The sequence below is a fragment of the Truncatella angustata genome, assembly GCF_020726525.1.
Source record: "Truncatella angustata strain MPI-SDFR-AT-0073 chromosome Unknown BKA67scaffold_10, whole genome shotgun sequence".
NCBI classification, from domain to species: domain Eukaryota; kingdom Fungi; phylum Ascomycota; class Sordariomycetes; order Amphisphaeriales; family Sporocadaceae; genus Truncatella; species Truncatella angustata.
Genome location: NW_025763390.1, coordinates 1405795 through 1426704, shown reverse-complemented (window position 1 = coordinate 1426704; position 20910 = coordinate 1405795). Strand labels below are relative to the sequence as shown.

The window sequence follows — 20910 nt, the reverse complement described above, 5'->3', positions numbered from 1 at the left end:
TCATTGGAATGATATAGTTGTTCAAGGAAACCTGCTATGCCTGCCTATACTTGAATTCTGTAACTTGCTAAAATGACGTGTACGCAGAAGCGAATGGCAAGGGAAGCTCTGATACAGGTGGCACCTATATCGAGGACTTTTTGCTATGTTTGCTGCCAATAGGGAAGAGACGCTAAAAATTTTGTTTCCAGAAGTGGGTCCTCGACCAATCTAAATTAACCTAGGTACAGATCAATTCCCGGGGTATTCAACAAGGCAGATTTGATAATGTCGCAAAAGTCACCTGCAGCTCCCTGACGGGATGATTGGACATCGGACCCTGCTACTCGCAGTCTCCTGCCTGGGTTGCTTGACTTGCGACTGCGCCTTCTTCAGCCGCACGAGGCTCTCGACATGTCCTCCTCCTAGGCGACGCCGACGACGATAATATGAGCAGCTCGATCGAATCGCACGAGCCACCGAAGCCAGTAGCAGTGTTATAAGCGTCAAAGCCATCCTATACAAGACGGGTCTTCGTAGTTTATGAGACGAGGCCTATGATTGCGACATGCAGGCAACACATAGAGACCACTCGAGACGAACAGCCACCCTCGACCCTCACGACTACACGGTGGCCTGGATCGCCCCTCTCGAGATCGAGGCCCAGGCTGCCCTTAACCTATTAGATGAGCGACATCGCGGACGGTTCCAAGTCAGCCGAGGCGATGACTATGTGTTTCACGCAGGCAACATGCGAGGGCATAATGTCGTCATAGCGACACTGCCGGCGGGCCAGGAGTACGGGACGGGGTCGGCAGCTGCACTGGCGAGCCAGGTCAAGAAGTTCTTCCCCAAGCTCTGGTTCGGGCTGCTCGTCGGCGTCGCTATGGGGCTGCCTGATCTATCGCGACGGCCGGCGCGTGACATCCGGCTGGGGGACGTGCTGGTTGGTCTTCCTGACGGCGAGAGCGCAGGACTGGTCGCATACGATCTCGGCAAGGAGACGGAAGACGGGTTCGAACTACTCAAACACGGACACGCACTCGCGGTGACCGAGCCGATTGTCCGAGCAGCTATCGGCAGCATTAAGCTCGAGGCGCCGAACGATGCAGAGGTCTTTCTGCATTACTACGAAGCCATCCGCGACAACGAGCATGCGACTGGCACGTTTGCCGACCCGGGTCAGGATCGTGATAAGTTGTACTTGGTGCAAGCTAACGGGACAGAACAAGTCATCGAACGCGTTCGACGACCGGATGCAAGACGCACTCGAGTGTGGTATGGACCGATCGGGTCGGGAGAGAAGCTTATAAAGAACGCGCAAAAGAGGAACGAGCTTAGAGATAGGTACGGGGTAATCGGTGTGGAGATGGAGGCGGCAGGGACGATGAATCGAATTCCCGTGGGTGTGATCCGGGGGGTATGTGACTACGGGGACAAGCACAAGAACAAGGAGTGGCAGCCATATGCGGCGGCGATGGCGGCAGCGTATGGCAAAGCAGTGCTGGATGAGATCCCGCCGAATGACTCGGGCCGGTCAGATCCGTTAGAGCAGACAGCGGTTTGGAACGCCATCGTATGGAATAGTAAGTAGAATACATGGATACTACAGCACAAGCCTGTCTCTACTTGGGTGGTTGTTAATAATGAAATAGAGAGTCCCCATCAATCATGCTATCACATCCAACTTGCCAAGAATCCTAGGTTTACTGGCCGCGCCGCCGTGCTGGACATACTGGAAGAGAAGCTCTTTGGCCAAGAGCCATGCCAGAGGACGGCGCTGGTGGGACTTGGCGGGGTAGGCAAGACGCAGATCGCCCTGTATTTCGCCTACGGAGTCAAAGAGAAGCGGCCAGAGTATTCGATCTTCTGGGTGCCGATAGTAAGTGGTAGTAGTGCGGAGCAGGCTTATATTGAGATGGCCAAGAAGCTTGGGGTGCAGAAGAAGAGCGACGAGGAGGATATCAAGGAGCTCGTTTGCCAATATCTTAGCTCGGATGAGGCTGGTAGATGGCTGCTGGTTGTGGACAACGCTGATAATCAAGAGCTGGTGTTTGGATCCACTGAAGGACCTGGCATTGAGGAATTTCTACCTAAAAGCGACTATGGACTGATTTTGTTGACGACACGATCAAGGCAGGTCGCCGAGGAGTTTGCACAAGCTGACATAATCGACGTCGAGCAGATGGGTTGCGAAGAGGCGACGCACCTTCTCGAGAAGTCGTTAACTCAAAAGCAGATGCTCCAAGACGAAGTGTTAGTGATAGAGCTTCTCGCCTATCTTACCTATCTCCCACTGGCTATCACGCAAGCGGCGGCTTATTTTAACCAGACTAAGGCGCCTATACACAAGTACCTAAGCCTTTTGCGTGGTGCCGAGAGGGATGCTACCAACGTACTAGGAAGAGAGTTCAGAGATAACACTCGGTACCGGGAGTCGCGAAACGCGGTAGCGACGACGTGGCTGGTGTCGTTTGATCAGATCGAAAAGTCGAACAAGACCGCGGTCGCAGTGTTATCATTCATGTCATGTATTGAGCCGAGGGCTATCCCTCAGTCGATGCTGCCGGGATCAGAGTCAGAAGAGCTCGAATGGGCAATCGGCATACTTTGCGGGTACTCGTTCCTGGTCCGGCGTGGAGACAGCGACATGTTTGACATGCACAGTCTTGTGCACATGGCAATGCGGGGATGGACAGAGAAGCAAGGTCGGAGGGCACAAGTGGTGGAGGATGCGACAAGCCATCTTGCAGACAATTTCCCTTCCCACAACGCTGTTAATCGTGATTTGTGGAGAAGTTATATGCCTCATGCATTGCGACTACTTTATGGAAGCGAGGCGTACGAGGCAGAAGAATGTCGATACGATCTTTTGGGTAGTGCTGGAAGATGTCTACTTACGGACCGAAGATTCAAAGAAGCTGTACGGTGCTTTGAAGAGATGTGCGGGTGGGAAGGGGAAGAAGAGTTCGCCGGAAATAGTTTTCAAGTAACATCTCAAAGCTGGCTTGGCAGTGCATATCTTAACGACCGGCGGATTAAAGAAGCGATCGAGATACTAGAGCATGTGGTATCGGTGCGGAGGAAGACGCTAGATGAGAAAGATCATTTTCGATTATCATCGGAGCAAGTGCTTGCCGGAGCATACCTTAACGACCGGCGGATTAAAGAAGCGATCGAGATGCTAGAGCATGTGGTATCGGTGCGGAGGAAGACGCTAGATGAGAAAGATCATTCTCGACTATCATCGGAGCACGAGCTTGCCAGAGCATACCTTACCGACCGGCGGATTAAAGAAGCGATCAAGATACTAGAGCATGTGGTATCGGTGCGGAGGAAGACGCTAGATGAGAAAGATCATTTTCGACTATCATCGGAGCAAGTGCTTGCCAGAGCATACCTTGACGACCGGCGGATTAAAGAAGCGATCAAGATGCTAGAGCGTGTGTTATCAGTACAGACGAAGACGCTAGATGAGAAAGATCATTTTCGACTATCATCGGAGCATGTGCTTGCCATAGCATACCTCAAAGATGGGCTAGCGCAAGAGGCAATTAACCTCTTGGAACACGTCGTGGCAATCGAAAGTCAGCTTTACGCCCAAGATGATCCCGATCGTCAGGTCTCAGTAGAACTGCTTGCTCATGCATATGGACAACTAGAAGCTAAATCAGAGATGTCGGAGGATGATAATGAAGCGTCAGGATGAAGTCAAGAATTGGAGATTACGTACGCTGGTACAGGCATATCAGCGCCTGTAGGTTTGCTCATGAATGCCACAAATAGGATGGAGATTGAGGTCAATAGTGTCATTAATAAGCAGCTCTGATTATTGACCTGTCGAGTATAGTGCAGAATATACAATACATAAGCACAACAGAAGCCCATTCATACATATATAAAGCTGGCATTAGCGGGGTCCAAAATAGGCTTGATACTTGAACAGGTGACGGGGTACAAGATTAAGGCTATACCCTTGTCAAAGTGGGCTCTAAACTAGGACTATAAAAGAACAACCAGAGGACGCTGGTTTCGTTAGTAACTGTATGTAGCAATGTGACTTTTGAGCATTCCCAATGTCAGATAATAAATCGATACTTGTACATCAGTGAAGGGTTGTTTGGATGAGTTACACTTGGTAGACATGAAGAATCTTACACTCTAGACTTTGGACCAGGCATTATTAACTACAAGTTATTTTATGAACTGCCAAATAAAATACAGGGTTAAAGCTAAAATTCTATCGTCCATTAGATAGTCCGCCATTGAAAGATCTACCAAAACAGTCTGTGGTCCTGACGCGACGCCGTTTTTGCGTGGCTAAAGACTCAACAATCTGATCCTCGACATTTTAAGATGCACATTGGAGCCATGAGCGATCATTCCATGATTGTATAGCTGTCTTTCAGATCAAACCTCCTCAATCGTTGGTTCATTCAGTAGTTTGTTCAATCTTTGCGCGCTTTGGGCTATCAGATCACAGTACAGAAACCATAAATCCAACGAGTGATTGATCAATAGTGGTAAACCGCAATTTTTTTTCCACAATAAATGTCTTGAGATTTTATGAACTCCACTCGGTTGATGAAGCATCCAAACCGTTGAAAAGGCTGACAAGTCCGTGGTGCAACAGTCCAGTCTCCAGCAATAATTTTTTCCGTCAAGGTTCCAATACTCCCTTCTTCAATGTCTGCGGGGGTTTCTTTGCTTCCATCTGAACAATATTTCCTCTCTTTTGTCTGAAATGAACCGACCCATATCTGAGCAACTCAGCAAACGTACCCGACGCTCGATCGGCGTCCACATTCTCGGGCTTGTCGAACAGGGCGCCCACGGCCAAGCTCTTAGTGAGGCCTTTCCCATGTGTGATCTTCTGGAACGAGGCCTGGCTCAGCATTCTATAGATCGCCCGCTCGGCCTTCTTATACTGCTCGGAAGTCTTATCGCCACCCTCGCGTCTCATAGTCAGCACGTCGAACAGCTTCTGTCCACCGAATCCCACCTCATCCTCGGCGGCCCAGGCCTCCTTGAGGACGTCGAAGCAGTAGACGTTGCGCTGCCAGTAGTCGGCGCACGAGAACCCGTCGCCGGCGTCCTCGAGCATGGTGAGCCGCTGCCACGCCAGCACCTGGGTGATATACTCCATCACCGTCCTGGCGGGCACGGCAAAGTCCCAGTGGAAGTTGCTGGCGCGGGACTCGTCAAAGTCCTGGCCGGCGCCGAAGGCCAGTAGGGGGTTCTCGATCAGACCTTCGTGGTTCTTGTGGCCCTTCCACAGATGAGTGAAGAGGTCGTGCCTGTTTTTGCTTGATTAGACCAGTCCTGCATCATTTTGGTTTGGTAGTTTTCATGTGTCACTTACCATCTTTTGATGAACGGATCACCTTTTCGAGCAGCTACCCAAGAATTTGCCACCGTCTGGCCATACATGAGAGGGACGGCAACTTGATAAGGTGAATTGGGATCCTCCAGCTTATCCCAGCCAATACGATCCATGTGTCGTAGTAAGATACATCCAACATCTATGAACACGCCGCCATGTTGATACAGACATGCACCGCGCAGGAAGTCCGCGCTGTGGGGGCCTACGTACGGGCCGTCCATTTGCTTCAGCACGAATGCTTCTGGTAAGAGATCTGCAGACACATATTTCAGTGCGTAGTTGGGCGAGTCGGGATTATTGTCCAGGATTCGGACAGTCCAGCTGGGGCTGCAGATGCGGACCCAGTCGGTGATATTACGCTGGCACCATCCTGGCATGCTCATGACACCTGAATGCCAGAATGCCCAGATATTCTTCTCTGATGTGACAGGTCCATATTGTGTGAGGTCCTGGAGAATATCCTGGTCGGAACGTTTGTCTGTGATGGTGACGAGTTCCAGCTGGTCTTGATATTCTGATGGTATAGTAAAATCCTTTAAGTCTCCCATATTGACGACGCTAGCCGTGTAGAAACGATGTTGTGCACTTGGGAATGGGAGTCAAAATGATTTTTTTTAGGAGCTGGAAATCTGAGCTGTTCAAGACTGAGACAGAGTGGAAATTAGAGGTTTATACTAAGTAGAGGCCTGCAAGTTCTAACATGTTGTCAGCTTACAGTCCCAAATCCTATGAGAATGTTTATTCTCCACTAATAGCCTAAAAAGGCAATTGGACATGCGGCATGCCGGACGCTAAATGGACACCTTGCAGTTTTAGTGGCCAAACCATCCTTGGCAACTAATAGCGTTCGACTTGTCATTTCAGCTTCTATCCTAGAGAAACTACAAAGCACAAAAGGCTAGACCCGTACGAAACCAATGGGCTTATGAAGGGACGGGTTGATAATCCCGTCGTGTAATGTATGCCAGGGTACAAGATGCGTTTGGCTCTTTTCATTACCAAGTTACCCATAAGCGCTCTGAGTTATGCGACTCAAGGGTTGAACTCGTCTTGAAGTACGTATGTGTCGTTCCAAGTACTTGTGGGGCAGGCTTCGTTGTCGCTCGTACCGAAAAAAGTGTTGACATTGAAATTGAATTCTCCAAAACCTAACTCTAATAAGTTTTCTTCGGGATTCATGTAAGAGTCAAATGGATGTATTGACGTTGCCGGAGTATCCATCGACTCCTGGATTTGACTAGAGTTTGAATTGAAAACAGAAGCGGTGAATGGCCTATCTTGTTGCATGCTATTGATAGGGCTCAAACTTTGTTCTTTGGGAATCGTCGATGTTAAACTTGGCAGAGCTGTAGGCATTTCCCGGGCAGGGTACTGCTCCTTCGTAATGGGAGCGGTCAGAGCTGCGATAGCAGGAATTCTAGTAGATGAAGTATCGGCCTGTTGCAAGGGTCCTGCGTGGTCGAGTCGAAACGTAGGATGCAGTGATCTCAACAATGCTGGGAGACGATTGCAGATTTTATCCAGAAGCTCTCGGTCGGTGGCTGTCTGAAATTCGTGGCGCACGAGGTTTGGCAATTCCTGGCCAACGTGTTGGCGATAAGCATCAAGCTTACCAGCAATCGTCAAAGAACCGACATCACTATCAATATGACGATAGTCTTGACGGCGTTAGCTTATACCACTACACCGTAGAGTGGGAGATGATCAACTTACAGGGATCTGGGATAATTGTGTCATTGGGGAACAAAATTTTGTACAAGGCGATCCATCGTTCCGGCTCTGTCTGTTCAGGACCTTTTTTTCTGGATTTGAGACGCGCAACCGTATCTTGATCGATGTCATCTGCATCACCCCTTTCCTGGAGTTTGCAAACCATTTGGCTCCGAGTATGCTTTACAAGTGATCGCGATGATTCAAAGACTTCGCCGCAACGATGACACTGGTGTTTGTGTTGTGTATGGCGTCTATAGATATGTTCCCTAAGTATGTCAGTGGTTGATTGAAGCAAAAGAATTTCAACCATGGACTACTGACTTGACTCTATGGATAGTTTCCCAGCCTGGGCCTGTGCAACTCTGTTGGCTGCTGTATCTTCGGCTGTTGTGCTTGAAGAAAGGGCAAGCTAACCGGAGACCGTGGGGTTCTGTTTTTATCTTTTTCTCTTTAGTGCCAATCGACTCGGTTGTGGTAGCATCAGTAATATCTTCGCTTTCCTGGAACGGCTCTTTTCTTTTCCCGGAGGACTTCGATCCTCTTGTACATGTAAAAAGGTATCTCTCATTGGACAACCCCCTCTCGTCAGGATTATATAAATGGCTCGTTGACTTGGTATCCTTAGACCTCGATCGATTTCCCCTTTCGAATTTATCCTTGGAGGTGGTTTGTGGGACAGGGGCATGAAGGGCAGGCTGTTGATCATAATTGAACATTGCTCGTGGTTGAGAACCTGAGTAATCACTGACCAATACAGTAGAACTATCGGTAGATGGCGGAACTGTACTAGAGCGACTACACATCTCGCCAGAGTCTTCCAGTTCCCAGCTGGAGAAGTTCGACGGCGAACGCATCGATAACAAAGCTTCGTCCTGTTCTTCATCGAGAACCGAAGGAGCAGCAAATTCAAAATGACTTCGATAAACCGAACGGGACTGCAGGGATGATGAAAACGGAACGCTCGGACAGAAATTATCGTCGTAGTATATCTTGCAGTCGCGGTGTTGAGAGACAGAGTGGGTCACTGGTTGCAGCTTGGCAAACGCCGACTTTCTCTTGCGCATTAACCTGTGGACTTCAGTGGAAAACCTTGAGCGATCAACCACAGGACCACCTCCAGCACATTTTGGAGGATTTAGCAGTGGATAGGGAGGAACGTTGCCTTCAGTTTGGCGCTGGTCTGGTGTCCCCGTGGCCATGGAATTTGGCACATAATCTTCACCATGCGTCAAGCCTTTCATACTCCATGTGAGACTTTCAATCGCATCGTCCTTTCTTGAATCCCAGGGCACCGTCAGAATATTTCCGGGATATGAGTCAGGCCCATCTAAGTTGTTTTCAGCAGTGTTGGGCGGGTACATATCTCCCCTACCATCATGAATGAGGGCTCCTTCGGATCCATTGTCATCAACTATCACATTATGCGTGCTGGGATTCGCGTGCTCATGGTTATGACCCTTGGTTCCATCAGCTGTCGCCAGTACTACTTGACCATCATGCTTTTTGATTTGTACTGAAGTGCTTGTCGAATTGTGATGATCATTTGGTGTTGGAGTCTGGCCTTGAGCATTGCCGTGAGTTGATTTGCGCAACTTGGCAAGCTTATGATGGAGACTGTTAACGCTCAATCAATCAGCAACTGGCAAGACGGCAATAGTAAAGACTTGTCTTACGACGCTCGAAGACCATGGTGCCCTGCCATGATGCTGGCCGCGGGTCTTGAGGTGGTGTTTCTGCCAAATGTCAACTACTAGTCTTCATATACTTGAGCATCACATACTATGGATAAGAAACAAGTTTTACAAAGGCCGCCGAAATGCTGTTTCGTCAGCTCAGATGTATTGTCCTACAGAGGCCACACGAATAATCAACGAGGAATGTGAGGCGATAGTCAGATTGAGGCAACGCATTTTCAAGATGAATCTTGGGGTTCTTCCAAGTAAGTAAGCCTGGCGGGCTCAGCTGTACCACCACACCCGCGTTTTGCGCAATTGCGCAACGGCTCTGAATGACGCCCCATCCCGTGGCTGTACCCTGCTAATGCATGATGGGAATACGCACCCGTCAAGACGCTCGAATACCATTGGACGAGTGCAGAACCATGTTTGAACCAGTCATGCACGACGGCCTGCAGATACTAGGGATAATTACAGAATGGTTGTTATGATGTTCAAACCGTCGAGGTTGGAACTCAATTTAGTATTTACTAATACTAAACTGAGCTACATAAACGGAATATGCACATAGTATATAGGTATACTTAGTACCTATACTTAGAACATAAACTTAGCACCTACATAGTACATACTGTATGTAGTGCGTACGTTCTAAACTTCCACAGGTAGCTAACAAACTCTCCACATCGAACCTCCAGCCCCACAACCCCGACAACTCCCCTGAAGGTCGGCCCTCGCATTTTCAATCCGCCGACGGCTGTTCAATCGCAGCTAATAATTATTTCGATACAGCATCACCCAAAGGGTCCATCGATAGCCCGCAGCACTTTGGGGATTCCGCCAGCAAACGCTTCTTCCTCCACACCACACGCAAGCAATCAAACAAGCCATGGTTTCCCACAGCCTGACGAGCCTGTTCGCAGGCCTGCGCCTGTCGCGGCCAACACCCCAAGTCATGGCACCATTCACAGCAACGACTACCACGTCACTCCTCCTCAACGCCAGACCCCTGAGCACGACGCCCTGCGTGCTGGCCAGCAAGGCGGCCAAGAACGCCGCGGCCAAGACCAGCAAGCCCGGCCAGAAGCGCAAGAAGAACAAGGCCGAGGAGCCGGACGCGCGCATCCGCAACCTGAAGATCAGCATGCCGCGCAAGGCCCCGGCCCCGCTGCGCTTCGCGCGCAACCGACACCTGCGGCACTGGACGATCCACCGGGCGTGGCTGCTGTGGCAGCGGAAGGAGCGGGAGAGGGAGGAGAAGGAGCTGATGAGGTATGTCTTTTCTATGGGAGGAGGGACCGGCGGCGACGAGAGGAGAGGCGGCACGGGTCCATGAGGCTAACAGAGCAACAGGATGTACCAATCCATGGCCTCGGCCAGCGAGGAGCTCCGACACACGTCCGGGCCCGGAACCAGGGACGAGGGATATCTGTACCGTGTGTCCATGGAGAAGAAGGGCCTGTTCGGGCACAACGCCATCCCGATCGAGTACGCGAGGCCGCAGACCGAGACGCCCGCCAGGATTGCCTGGAATCACGAGTGGAAGCGATGAAAAGGCCAGGGGTTTCTCTTCTTCTTTGACGTCACTGTGCTGAATCAAGCTTAAAAGGACATGAATAAGAGAAGGAGAATGTACATCATCGTGTAGGATGGAAGAAGGTCCACGCTTCATGCCCATATTGTAGTCTTGACGGGACAACAATACTATCGGGATGTAAATTACTGCATCGGAATACGTACTGCTGCTGAACAACGTCTTGGGTACGATCAAGGAGTTACCACGTCCGCGAATGGGTACTACTGCGTCTGTATAAATAGGAGCCCTTGGATACATGGGCTGAGAAAGAGTTCCGAATGGGAATTGTACATGAAATTGACCAAAACACATGACAAGATTATTCGTCCTTGTCACCATTTTGTATTGTTTGCAGCGCTATGCGTGTTCAGTAAATTCCGTTTCTTTTTGCATTTCCCAAATAGCAGCAGATATCTGTGACGAGCAGTTCTCACCAACATGCTTGTCCTCGTCATCTCTGGGACTGGTATTCTAAAATCAATAATAAACGACAGGTAAGATCAAACGCTTCTATGTGCTAATTATACACAAATGCCTCCCAGGTCAGGTGTACCAATAGGTCCGAGTACCGAGCACCGACTTTCCCTGGTAACATCTTCCCCTATCTCCCCCAATTGTTAAATGGTATGTGAGTCTTTCGAGTCGAGATGTTCTGCTTAAAGTTTGCAGTATTAGATGCCGGCAAGACCCAATCCCGACATGGTTTTTTTTTTTGTTGGGGCATGTCGATAAATACCCAATCGACTTCTTCCCCTTATTAAATCGGGTTCTTCCTGGTTTTGGGGGTTTCATAGAATGACACAGCACCCACCACCTTCGCCCTTCTCAAAAGTGAGCAGTGCAGCCCTCGTGGCCGCCTCGAACACATCATCTACACCTTCGCCGCTCAAACTAGAACACTCGAGATATTTTCTGGCTCCGACCTCTTGTGCAATAGCCTCGCCTTGCCGTTGTGTGACGAACTTGAGGCTCTTCTTGCGCATCTCCTCGATCGCTACTGGGTCGTCTCGCAGATCCTTCTTCAATCCCACAAGTATGAGCGGTACGCCGGGACATCGTTCCGTTGCCTCTTCTATCCACTGTCTTCCGTGTCAGCGACTGGTGTTTGCGGGTTAATTCTCTTTTAGAAGTACCGACCTTATGCTTCACGTTGTCCAGTGAATCCGGCGAGTCAATCGAGAATCCTATTAGTATGACATGTGCCTTCGCATAGGCGAGTGGTCGCAGCCGCTCGTAATCTTCCTGGCCAGCGGTATCCCATAGTGCTAATTGTACGGATTTGCCGTCTACCCTGCAATCTGTAACGTAGTTCTCGAATACTGTGGGGATCTGTGCATCTCGTTAGATCTAAAGGTTGCAACGAAAGGTCTGTCGCCTCGAGGGTCGAGAGAGAGGTTGGTGGAAGGCCGGCTTACGTAGTGCTGTGAGTTGTTAGCGATTACTCGACATGTAATAGGAAAATACAACAACTACTGACTGTCGGGAAGTACCCTAACGTAAAGACGCTCAACAGCGAAGTCTTGCCGCAGGCGCCATCGCCAATGATGACCAGCTTCCTGGAAACACAATCACTGTCAGTTCCTGGGCTGCGCGTGGGTGCATGTGGCATGGTGTGTATGGAGATCTGCAAGGTCCAGTTGGGTGAAGAGGGTCGGGAATCGTCAGTGTCGCGTTCCTGACTTGCCAAAGCTCCAACTTAAGCCGCTGCGGAAGTTGGGTCTCGCATGCCTCGACTCAATCGCGATTGTGCGTGTGGAATTGATGTATGACTCTCTCCAGGCAGCACCGCCCGTAGCTGACGTACCTCCTAATGACATTGCCGGGGTTCGCGTTCGCCATGTTTGTCGACAAGTGCGTGATCGCAATCGAACACGAGAAGAGCGAAAGAGAGTAGAGTAAATCAGGGTCCGCAGTCTGGTTACAGCCTCACTCACTGGCGAGCTGAACGCAGCGTTGGATTGATTCTTAAGTGCAGGTCGGTGGACTCGAGGCCTCCACGCCGAGGTATGATTGGTATGGTATCTTAGCTTCGAGGAGCCCGAATGCCGTCAATTGCGTAATTGTGTATTTTGGGATCGAATGTCGTATCACTACGTCGTCCCTCGAGGTTGTTGCTGCGGATAAATGTGGACTCTTGGAAGAGAATTGAGGGTTGTTGGGTTTCAAGATGACAAGAAAAACGTCCCTGTCGAATACGAGGCGATCCAATCTTGGGTAATGATCTGACGATCGAAAACCGGGTATCGCTGGGGGAATTGGAAAGAGACACGCCTAAAGGATGACCGCGAATCCCAGTCGTCCAAGGTTAGTGCAGCCACAGCGCTGAGGTAATACCTTAATAGGAGCCTAGTACTAAGGGTAGGAGAATCCGAATCCAGTCCTGCTTCCCGCAATGACCCGCAGCGTTGTTGGTACTATGGTATGTTGCGCTTGCGGTTGCGCTCAGCTGTTGCTTGGGGGGTTCAAGGTTACCGATAGTTATATGTATACTCCAAAGCTCCAAGGTCCAGGTTAGAGCAGACTAATCATGCGGTGCAATTCTTATCGACCCGGGATGGTCTTAAGCCGAGGAGAGCAACGCGCTAGCTGGACGGCCAAAATTCCAAGTTTGCGCTTCGTCTCCTACTAAAAAAGAGGCACCAGAGAGAGAGAATACTGTCCGAGACTGCAATACAAGACTCAGTCCTCTCCATTGGTAAGCCTAAGCTGATCTGTGCACTTTGGTAGATTGTGTAGAAGAGCCTTGTCCAGGGACAAGCTCTCATTGAAACATGCCGCTTGGTCCAGGCGATAACCACCGGATGTTTTGTTTCCATAATATTTGTCACGTTACAACCTTTCTACTGTTCGACGTTCGCCGTCGTTGCAATAGCGAATCGCCTGCTGTTGTGGTTGATGCATCGAGGCTGTGAAATGCCAAGCCCGTCGAACATGGCCCAATCAAAAAGAGCTGCTGGCGGCTCGTAGACTGCAGAGACAGTGACTAGCACAGAGACAGGCAAGCCCCATGGGATTGCCGGATGGCAGGCTTGTGGAGGCTGATGCAACTCCACCAAGACTATGTTCCCATGTGTCAAGCATTGTGACACGAATTGCTCGAAATTGGTTCTCATGTTCGACCTTGATGTTTGTCGGCTCCGCAGCGCGCTCACATATCACGTAGAGAAATGCTTTGCCAGAGGCTGTAATCCGTATCGGTACTGTGAGAGTCAGGGCGCTGCTTCAAGCAATTTCCCTGGATGTCAGTCTGAGTGAGACACGCAGATCCCATATAGATTGGCCACGAGTGTTTGTAGAAATTCCAGATCATAAGTCTCAAATTTTTATGCATTTTCATGTATTTGCTTGCCGAGGATCATATCCCAAGCGTCTAATCAATTGCGGCAGAGAGTTGTACGCCTGCTCTTGCTCGACGAGATGATGTTTGGCAAAAAGGGGCAGTTGAGCGATCCGTCAGATGCACCACAATCGGCCAATGGCTGTTTGTGGAATCGCATGCTTGACATCCGAATGGACTCAATAGTATCATTGACGGCCGAGGTCGCAATGGTTTTGCAAAAGAATTGTACAAGCAGGCTGCCGTGGTGGGTTGCACTGCTGTTGTAAGTAACGGCAATGATAGACGAGAAAGTGATTCATCCAGCAGCCCCACAACGCTACAAGTTAAGATTGAGGGCAGAGAAACAGGAACACCCAGTTAAGGTTTGTCAAACATGTTTTTCGGTCAAGCATAGAGTGTGTTGCCAGTTCCGAGTCGTGCTAGAGCGCGTCCGCATCTAGATATTGGAGCACAAAGGCAGCAGAGTGGAAGGACGTGGCGGGCACGGGTGAGGCTTCTAAAAGACTGAAAGCGCTTCGTCAGCATAAAAGAACAATAGGGACCAAAGGTTCTAGGTAACGAGGGATCGCGAAACGAGTTAAGAATCCTGGAGTCGTATATGTTCTCGAAGTTTTGCGAGCTATCCGCGAACATGAACCAAGCTCGTTGCCAGTTGCCGGCTTACTAAAAGGCCCCATGCGACACTGGTAGCAGAACCGTAGATAATGCCGATTGTCAGCTCAGTAAATATGAGAAGCAGAGACGCATCCTTGGGACAGCGCTATTGAAAATTTATGCATGTTGGCAGGAACAATAGAGATCTTGACTAATCAAATAGACAGAGAACGTACCAAGAATGCAGTCCATACATGCATGTCTAGAATTAAACATATTTGGCCATCAATACGGGTCCGTAGATGGCATTCCAGCATTAATTGCAACAAACACGCAAGGAAGAAACAGTGTCACGTGGGTACTGAACAGAAGCACGGCCCAGGCATTTTGCCATTCAGCTCCTCAGGTTAGGCTCAGCAGCTGCAATCAGTGGCCAGCAATGTCTATCACAGGCACGAATACTGCCCCGAAAAGAGCACCTGAGCACTGGAAATTGGGGACGATTGGAGCCAGTACAGCGGTACCAAGACCCTTGCCATCTAGGCTCCGGGCACAACGGGGACATGCCAAACCACAACGCCGACCTACAGTAGCAGAGAGGCTAAGGAACCCCCCACAATTTCAGCCACCCTTGACACAGCGGCAGCGGAAGCCCTCAAACGGAGACGAGAGCAATTATACAGAACAACTGAACACAAGACAGGACAGGACATAATTGCCCCTCTTGAATTGACGTGACGTGACGAGGGAAGAAGAAGAGGAAGAACAAGGACAAGGACAAGGACAACCGGCGCAGGCTGCAAGTCACCGTCTTTGCTTCTCTCCCTCTCGCTCTCTCTCTCTCTCTCCCCAGGGACATGACAGCACAGTAGACCAGACGTTAGAACTGGAACTTAATCCAGATCATTCTAATCGCAAGTCGAATGGGTGAGAGGGGCAGCGACGAGCGTTTGAACCCGAACCTGAACCTGAACCTGAACCTGAACTTGCGCCTGTGCTTGTGTTTGTGCTTTGTGCCTTCCTGCCTCGCGCTATTACATTACATTACTACAACCTCAAATCAATCCCACAACTCGAGAGAACAGAACAGGCAGAGCAACCCCTCCCGTCTTTTCCCACCAACCGACCGTAGAAGCGACAGATCGGTCATCTACACTCGTTCAAGTCCAAGATCAAGTTTGCGACATTTCTACCCTGCATCTTGTCTTTCTGCTGAGGCTGGAGAACCACGCAGCATCCATGCTCAACACCATTGAAGCCCGCTCTGCGTCATAACTCGGAGTCTTATCTGAGAACCATCCGTCGCCATGCCGGCCAACAAACGCCAGCAGGTAGCCCAGATGCCTGTCTCGCCGGCGCCGAAGCCTCCCACCGCAAAGTACACAAATAAGGATGGCACCAAGAGCATCACCATCCCCAAGTCTTCCGCCTCTACCCCGCCAGCTCAGCCCTCGCCCACGACGATAACCTCCTCGAAGGGACCGCCACCCGCCACCGCCAAACTGTCTAACCCAGCTTCAAATGAACCCCCCGCACCCACAGTGAATAGGAAGAAGCAAAAACGCCGCGAGAAGGCCGCCGCGAAAGCAGCTGCCGCCGCCGAAGCATCCCACGGATTGAACGGCCTGCCCAGCCCGCCCGCCTCTACCATCAGCGCACCCACACAGCGTGTCCCCATGAGCGCGCCCAGGCCGGACGCTCCGCATCACCAGCAGACCGGCACTCGTTCACATCCGCCCGCACCCAACGGCGATTCGTGGGACGATGATGAGACTGAGAGTGACGACGACCACCAGCTCTACGCTAGCCGGACAAACGGCCCCGCAGCCCATGCTCATTCTCGGCCGCCCACATCCAAGAAGAAGAAGAAGCAAAGGAGCGCCCTGGCCACGACGGTCGACGAATTCGCTAGGGAGATGGGAGAACGCAGTGCGGGCATCTCGCGCGACGAGAAGATATGGAACACATCTTCGGCCGAGGAGCGGGAACGCATCAAGCAGTTTTGGCTTGGCTTGGGCGAGGACGAACGCAAGTCTCTGGTCAAAGTCGAGAAGGACGCCGTGCTCAAGAAGATGAAGGAGCAGCAGAAGCACACGTGCAGCTGCACTGTCTGTGGGCGCAAGCGCACGGCAATCGAGGAGGAGCTCGAGGGACTCTATGATGCTTACTATGAGGAGCTAGAATCTTTTGCGAACCAGCCTCAGAATCACCCGAATGGCCCTCCCATGCTGGGCACCCCCCGCCGACTTGGTCAAATGTCCGGCCTACACCCCCCTCGCAGCCTCCCCGCAACCAACTACTCAAACCACCATCATCCCTCACGCGCGCGCATAGTAGAGCAGTTCGATAATGAAGACGACGAGGAGGAGGACGAAGATGATGTGGACGAGTACAGCGACGACCTGGATGAGGAGGACGAGGAAGAAGAAGAAGACGACGAGGAAGACGACGACGAGGAAGAAGATGACGATGACGACGGGGAACCCGAGGATATCCCTGAGGACAACGCGCTCGACCTCTTCAATTTCGGTCAGAGTCTCACTGTACAGGGTATGAGGTCCCTACTCTCCTGCTTTGCTTACGCAAAATACTTAAGCATAACCACTCTAGGTGGCATACTCACCGTAGCCGACGACCTCCTCAAAAACGACGGCAAGAAGTTCATCGAGATGATGGAACAGCTCGCCGAACGGCGGATGGCGAGGGAAGAAGACGCAAAGGATCATTACGCCTATGGTCACTCGAATGGCAACTCCTTGAACGCCCACAATCATGCTCCTCCACCCGATGATGAAGAGTACGAGGATGAGGACGAGGAAGACGACGAGTACGACTCTCAGGAGGACGAGGAGTATGATGAGGAAGAGGTAATGACGAATATCTGCCATGGGGAGGGAGATTATGCTAAACCGCGTGATAGGACACCATGACCGAGGAGCAACGCATGGAAGAGGGTCGGCGCATGTTTCAGATCTTCGCTGCACGCATGTTCGAGCAAAGGGTCCTGACCGCTTACAAGGAAAAGGTAGCGCGAGAACGACAGGCCAAGCTTCTGGAAGAGCTCGAGGACGAAAGTCGGCAAGACGCCCAGAAGAAAGCCAAGAAGGCAAAGGAGGCCCAGAAGCGAAAAGAAAAGTCCCTTCAGAAGAAGCAAGCTCTGGCCGAAGAGAAGGCTCGAAAGGATGCTGAGAAAGCTGCCGCCGAAGCTGAACGGCTAGCTGAAGCGCAACGGAAAGCCGAAGAGGCCAAGACCAAAGCAGAAGAGAAGCGTAGGAAGAAGGAGCAGCAGAGGAAGGCCGAGGAGGAAGACCGGATACGGAAGGAAGCCGAACGACAAAAGCGCGCCCTGGAAGCGAAAGAGCGGCAGGCTGAGCAGGAGCGAAAGGCTCGCGAGGCCAAAGATCGCGAGAAGAGGGCCAAAGAAGAGCAGCGGGCTAAGGAAAAGGAAGCTCGGGAGCAAAAGGAGCGCGAGACCCGTGAGCGCCGGGAAAAGCATGAGCAAGACAAGCGGGATAAGGAGCAACGGGCAGCACAGGCCAAAGCAGAACGCGACCTTAAGGAGAAGCAGAAGCAAGAGGAGAAGGCAGCCCAGAAAGCGGCGGCTCTAGTTGCTCCTATCCCGATTCCCACCCAGCCCAAGAAGCAGCAGCATCTTGGCTCTATACCAGCTCTACCTCAGCAGCTTCCAGCACATGCTTCACCGCAGATTGCCGTCGCAACTCCCGTCCTACCAAAGGCTCCGGTGCCTGTGAAGCCACGAACGGCGTCGCAGGAGATCCCCCGATCTATGTCACAAGCCGCTCATCCGGGATCAAGCATGAATCAGAATATTTCTCCTCACTCCATGACTCCGGTACATGCCAGCCCTAGCCCTCATGGGCTACCCAGGAAAACATCATCCGCTGGATTGGGCAATGCGTATCCCGGCATGCCGATGTCTCCGTTGCATGCAGGCATCAAGAGCCCGCCTGGGTTTGGGCAAGGTGGCTTCCCGGGTATGCCTCCAATGGGGATGCCATATCCTCCCCCTCCCCCTCCGGGCATGCCAATGGCCCCTGGGTTCAATCCGATGCAGAATCACGCTTTCCCACCAATGCCTGGCAGTTTCCGACCTCCTCCTGGTGGAATGCCGTTTCCACCCCCTGGTCTCGGTGGTCCGATGGGCCGTGGGTTTCCAATGCCGCCTGGTGCACCCCCGGGTTTCCCAGGTGGATTGGACAACTTACCTCCTTTAAGCCAGTCTTTCCCACTACATGAGAACATGGCACCGGGCCAGCCGTCGCCCCACTCTCGGCAGGCTTCTGCAAGCTTTGATGGTAGTCCCTTGGAACTGAAGACGTCTGGCACTTCCGCCCAGCCCATCGCACGTCCTGCGCCAATTGGAAGGCCCGGCAGCATATCACATGGTTTCCGGAACGACCACCTGGACTCGGGCAATGTCAATCACCTGGGCAGCAGCGCTTTGCTGGATGATAGCGACGAACCACTGGGTGATATGATCAATCAACAACGCCGTAATACTGCGGCACCGGGAACCAGACCTCCGTTCACAGCGGCGCCATTCGTCGATCCCATATTCGGATCTCCTCTTGGTTCGGGATGGGGCGGTCCTCATAGCGTGTTCTCTCCCGTCCCGGCTCCGCCTCCCGGACTGGGCGGTTCAGTATGGCCATCCAATCCGTCATTTGGAATTCCTCCTCCAGCGCCTAGACTGTCGCGACCTGTGACAGTCCGTCTCATGCTCGTTCAAGCTTGCAAGGAGCTGGAAAATCACGCAACTGACGCAAATGGGTTCATCGATATCTCAATCATTAAGGGTCATGTCGACACAATCAATACTTCCGAGCCCATATCCGAAACCGAATTGCTGGACATGTGTGAGACTGAGGGCAATCCACAGAATGGCGACGGCAGCTTCGACATCAACGAGAAGTCTGGAAAGACTTTGGTCAAATACAACCCTGCTGGAGGTATGCCATCGTCGGTCCCACGAAACCTCGGAGCTCCTGGTCAAATAAGTAGCCCCATCGTTGGTGCTTCCGGTCCGTTCAGCAACCGAACTTAGGGGTCAATTGGGAACGCTATGGACTACACTGATGCGCTTGCCGCCGGTATGTTCGGGAATTCCCCATGATGGTGCCAACTCCTCCTTCTCTACTCTTCTGTCTGCTGCACATGGACATGTATTCGCGCTGGGTGATGCAGCTACGTAGACATTGTTCATGTGCTAGCGGTGCTGCTTTTACCTTTTGTCTTTTTTTTTATGTCCTCCTTTGATGGTATTTACTCTGACTCAAACCCCGGACTTTGGTTGCGTACATTGACTCTTCCGGTCGTTCGAGGGTGGCGGGCGAAGGCGAGGTCAGCTTAGCTTGGGGGAAGGGATGGTCACGTTGAATGGAAGTCGGTGAGGACGCCCATAGACGTGAGCCACTTCCTTTCTTCAGAATGAAAGGATCTCTTAAGAACAGCGAAGTATCAATACAGGGATGCAGCTATTGCAGTGTGCAATCACTGATACTATTGACCTTGATCTCTTGACGCTAATCCTTTTTTTTATGTGATATGTATTGCGTAGATCTGCACAGCAGTCTTTCTGTTTCCCCCCCCCCTCCGGATAATCCTCTCTAATTTGTTCAAGCATGGACGTTCTGTGACTCCCTTTTCCACTGAAAATCCTCATAAAAAAAAAAGAAGAACCTAAAAGGGGTTTTTTCTTTTCCTTTTTTTTTTCCTTTTTTTCTCCAATTTCTTTTTCCTGTAATATTTTCTCGAGTGTCGTAAAGGTTCTTGAACCAAAGCGCATGCCAGACTATCTGGACCAGAGTACATGTCATCTATCTACTCGAAACATGGCAAACAAAGTCCATCTTTGTTGGTGGAGTCCAAGGGTCCTTTTTCACTCTCTGCCTACTCTCTCGTATACGGATTTAGCTGCTCGAAGCACAGGGACCAGCGGGGGGTTTGTCCTCTTCGCTGGCGCCCAAAAAAATAAAATACAAAGGATATAATACGAGACATGGCAAAACGGGGAGAACGGTCTGGAACGTGCTATTTCTCCAAACAAGGCATTGACATATTTCGAGAGGTCTCATGCTGAAGGCGATGCCATATATAAGAGTCGGGCATCTGCCGGTCCCTTTTATTTGCTTGCCTGCTGGCTGGGCTGGCTCGCTAACCGGCCGGGTCTTCCTCTCCACACCCCCCCAACTCATCTAACGTTACGGCGTCACATTTTTGGAAACGAAGGAAGAAGAAAAAGCTACGTAACAGCGTTACTCTGGTATGAATTCATGATGATGCAAAGCAAAAAAATTACAGCTGCCCCTAATGCCCTTATGAACACCGGTCCCTAATCCAGAACGGAGGTATCTACTCGAAAGTTTTTCTTGCACTTTATCGACACATAAAACTCCAGCACATGTATGGCTCTCTTTTTCCACCTTTTTTTACCAAGAGCAAATTCGATGGCTCGCAAATGATAGCATTTTCGAAAATAGTCGAAGATGATGCTCAAGATCCCGTATCGGAGGACACACGGCTCCCGATTTAGACGGCCGCCTCAGACACAGTCATCATGGTCTGGCCCGAAGTAGCTCGGTAGAGATCCGACCGACGAGAGCGCGATTGTCTGCCGGTGCCTCTACCG

At 51.1% G+C, this 20910-nt stretch overlaps 6 protein-coding genes across 6 annotated transcripts; 3 read left to right on the top strand and 3 right to left on the bottom strand.

Moving 5' to 3' along the window:
- Positions 1–547: 547 nt before the first annotated feature.
- On the top strand, positions 548–3688 carry BKA67DRAFT_525928 (uncharacterized protein; the record flags this gene model as incomplete). Its single annotated transcript, XM_046098707.1, has 3 exons — positions 548–1524; positions 1639–2946; positions 3064–3688. 3 exons carry the CDS (start codon positions 548–550, stop codon positions 3686–3688), a joined length of 2910 nt encoding a protein of 969 aa, XP_045952708.1.
- A 951-nt stretch (positions 3689–4639) lies between these two features.
- BKA67DRAFT_541173 (capsule polysaccharide biosynthesis protein) lies at positions 4640–5910 on the bottom strand (the record flags this gene model as incomplete). Its single annotated transcript, XM_046100884.1, has 2 exons — positions 4640–5285; positions 5342–5910. 2 exons carry the CDS (start codon positions 5908–5910, stop codon positions 4640–4642), a joined length of 1215 nt encoding a protein of 404 aa, XP_045952707.1.
- A 970-nt stretch (positions 5911–6880) lies between these two features.
- On the bottom strand, positions 6881–9015 carry BKA67DRAFT_96281 (uncharacterized protein). Its single transcript, XM_046109569.1, has 4 exons — positions 8856–9015; positions 8749–8808; positions 7397–8689; positions 6881–7341 (listed from the first exon to the last, which is right to left on the bottom strand). Exons 2-4 carry the CDS (start codon positions 8775–8777, stop codon positions 7044–7046), a joined length of 1620 nt encoding a protein of 539 aa, XP_045952706.1. The 5' UTR covers positions 8778–8808; positions 8856–9015; the 3' UTR covers positions 6881–7043.
- Positions 9016–9640: 625 nt separating this feature from the next.
- Positions 9641–10303, top strand: BKA67DRAFT_664042 (uncharacterized protein; the record flags this gene model as incomplete). The annotated part of the gene is made up of 2 exons (XM_046108305.1): positions 9641–10023; positions 10105–10303. The coding sequence occupies 2 exons, from the start codon at positions 9641–9643 to the stop codon at positions 10301–10303; spliced, it is 582 nt and encodes a 193-aa protein (XP_045952705.1).
- An 812-nt stretch (positions 10304–11115) lies between these two features.
- Positions 11116–12166, bottom strand: BKA67DRAFT_595554 (GTP-binding protein rho2; the record flags this gene model as incomplete). The annotated part of the gene is made up of 5 exons (XM_046105177.1): positions 11116–11406; positions 11465–11656; positions 11743–11748; positions 11805–11883; positions 12132–12166. 5 exons carry the CDS (start codon positions 12164–12166, stop codon positions 11116–11118), a joined length of 603 nt encoding a protein of 200 aa, XP_045952704.1.
- Positions 12167–15165: 2999 nt separating this feature from the next.
- Positions 15166–19795, top strand: BKA67DRAFT_583487 (uncharacterized protein). Its single transcript, XM_046104072.1, has 3 exons — positions 15166–16811; positions 16872–17128; positions 17182–19795. The coding sequence occupies exons 1-3, from the start codon at positions 15569–15571 to the stop codon at positions 19324–19326; spliced, it is 3645 nt and encodes a 1214-aa protein (XP_045952703.1). The 5' UTR covers positions 15166–15568; the 3' UTR covers positions 19327–19795.
- Positions 19796–20910: the final 1115 nt, after the last annotated feature.